Source organism: Trachymyrmex cornetzi, unplaced genomic scaffold, assembly GCF_001594075.2.
Source record: "Trachymyrmex cornetzi isolate Tcor2-1 unplaced genomic scaffold, Tcor1.1 C3923807, whole genome shotgun sequence".
Taxonomy (NCBI): Eukaryota; Metazoa; Arthropoda; class Insecta; order Hymenoptera; family Formicidae; genus Trachymyrmex; species Trachymyrmex cornetzi.
Genome location: NW_017295305.1, coordinates 1 through 1,753, shown reverse-complemented (window position 1 = coordinate 1,753; position 1,753 = coordinate 1). Strand labels below are relative to the sequence as shown.

Sequence of the window (1,753 nt, the reverse complement as noted above, 5' to 3'; positions counted from 1 at the left end):
TATATAAATTTTTCTTTAATACTTATAATTCACATTGAATTAAAAATCCAGCTTAGACCATTGTAGACATTTAATTTCTATTAATTGTGTTCTCACATCACATGTACAGTTTAAAATAAGATTTATCAAATTATATTAGAAAAAAGTTATAGCAATGTGTGAAAAATCGCATAGGATACATTGTATCTTAGGATGGCGAGCTAGGGTTAAGATATATCATTTGTGTATTTATATTTTGTCAAAAGTATTGTTAGTAGAATAATCAAGTTGCTTACTATCGATAATTAGAAATATATTGCGATATCTATAGTAATAAGAATACAAGTAGAAATTTTTGTCTGCACTTCCTGACGACTTGAAATCTTAATGCTTCTTTCATTACATTTGTGAGAAACTTGTGACAGATAGTAACAATCTGTTATTAAAATTAGTTCTCATGTTAAAATTGTTATAGGTTATGACACGATATATATCAAATCCAGATAATTTAAAATTGATGATGAACATGCTGAAGGAAAAGTCTCGCAATATACAGTTTGAGGCTTTTCATGTTTTCAAGGTATGGTAACGCTCAATATTAACTTGAATTTTCAATTCGCAATTAATATTAAATTCGTATGTTTAATTTTTCAATACTTGATACATTGCAGTATAAAATTCATTTTTTTCTCAAGTTTAAGTAGTCATTAAAAAATACGTAAAAATTGATTTTACGTAGATTTTACGAAAAAGAGTAAATTAAAACGAATTTCATTCCTTCGAAACCAAAACGTATGATTATTTGAGTTATACAAGTATAAATTATTAACACTAATGTCGTTAAACTAAATAAAAATAACTAATTTTATTAAGTCTGCGCATTGAGTTCTGTGCAGACTCCTACGGCCCTATTGTTTTTATTCATCCCTTCTGATTGTGTCTAGGTATTTGTGGCGAATCCCAACAAACCAAAACCTATTCTAGACATATTGCTCCGCAATCAGGAGAAGCTGATAGAGTTCCTGACGCGCTTCCACACGGATCGTTCTGAAGACGAGCAGTTCAACGATGAGAAGGCGTATCTGATTAAGCAGATCAAAGAACTTAAGTCTGTACATGATAATTAAGTCAAGGAAATACAATTATTGCTACCGCTACGACTAACTACCATCATTGAGTGTTTTCCAGCAATGTTTACACAGTGACACTGTGTAACACAGGGTGCGCTTTCATGCTTTTCAATTGTGACACAAACGTACAACTAAGATACTGTGTTCGACTGTGTCAATTTATATCACTTCATTTAAATATCAAATTTTTGTATTTCATTACTATTTAGTTTCCTAGGAGTAATATTTCAATAAGAGGTGTTGTACTAAGTTTAAGATTATATTCGGACGTAGGTGATATGAAACTTTTTTCTTTATTTCATTCTGGTGGTGAAATAAAAAAGCTAAGCAATGGCTGCGTTCAGCAGAGAAAATTAATCAGTTTTAGCGCTGAATGATTTTTTAATATGATTGGTTCTTGTTTTAGTTTTTCGCTGAATCTAAGTGTAGAAATCAATCATATTAAAGAATCACTAAGCACTGATTAGTTTCCTCTGTTGAACGAAACCAATGTTTCAGTTATAACTCGACACTCTGTATTACTATGTCATACAGTGTATAATTGTGTTTCATTGCTAGAAAGCACTCATTACTAGAATCTACTGCTGCTGTTGCTAATTACGGTTTTATCACCATTATATAATTATAATTCTTCATCATCATCA

At 30.4% G+C, this 1,753-nt stretch overlaps 1 protein-coding gene across 1 annotated transcript; it reads left to right on the top strand.

Annotated features, from left to right (window-relative positions):
• Positions 1–429: 429 nt before the first annotated feature.
• Positions 430–1,747, top strand: LOC108765586 (protein Mo25-like). Its single transcript, XM_018514408.1, has 2 exons — positions 430–559; positions 924–1,747. The coding sequence occupies exons 1-2, from the start codon at positions 458–460 to the stop codon at positions 1,104–1,106; spliced, it is 285 nt and encodes a 94-aa protein (XP_018369910.1). The 5' UTR covers positions 430–457; the 3' UTR covers positions 1,107–1,747.
• Positions 1,748–1,753: the final 6 nt, after the last annotated feature.

Bases quoted from the DNA above. Each gene is read 5' to 3' on its own strand.
- LOC108765586 (XM_018514408.1), top strand. From the start codon at position 458: ATGACACGATATATATCAAATCCAGATAATTTAAAATTGATGATGAAC. The intron at 560-923 runs GTATGGTAACGC...GATTGTGTCTAG, and splicing joins AGGCTTTTCATGTTTTCAAG to GTATTTGTGGCGAATCCCAA.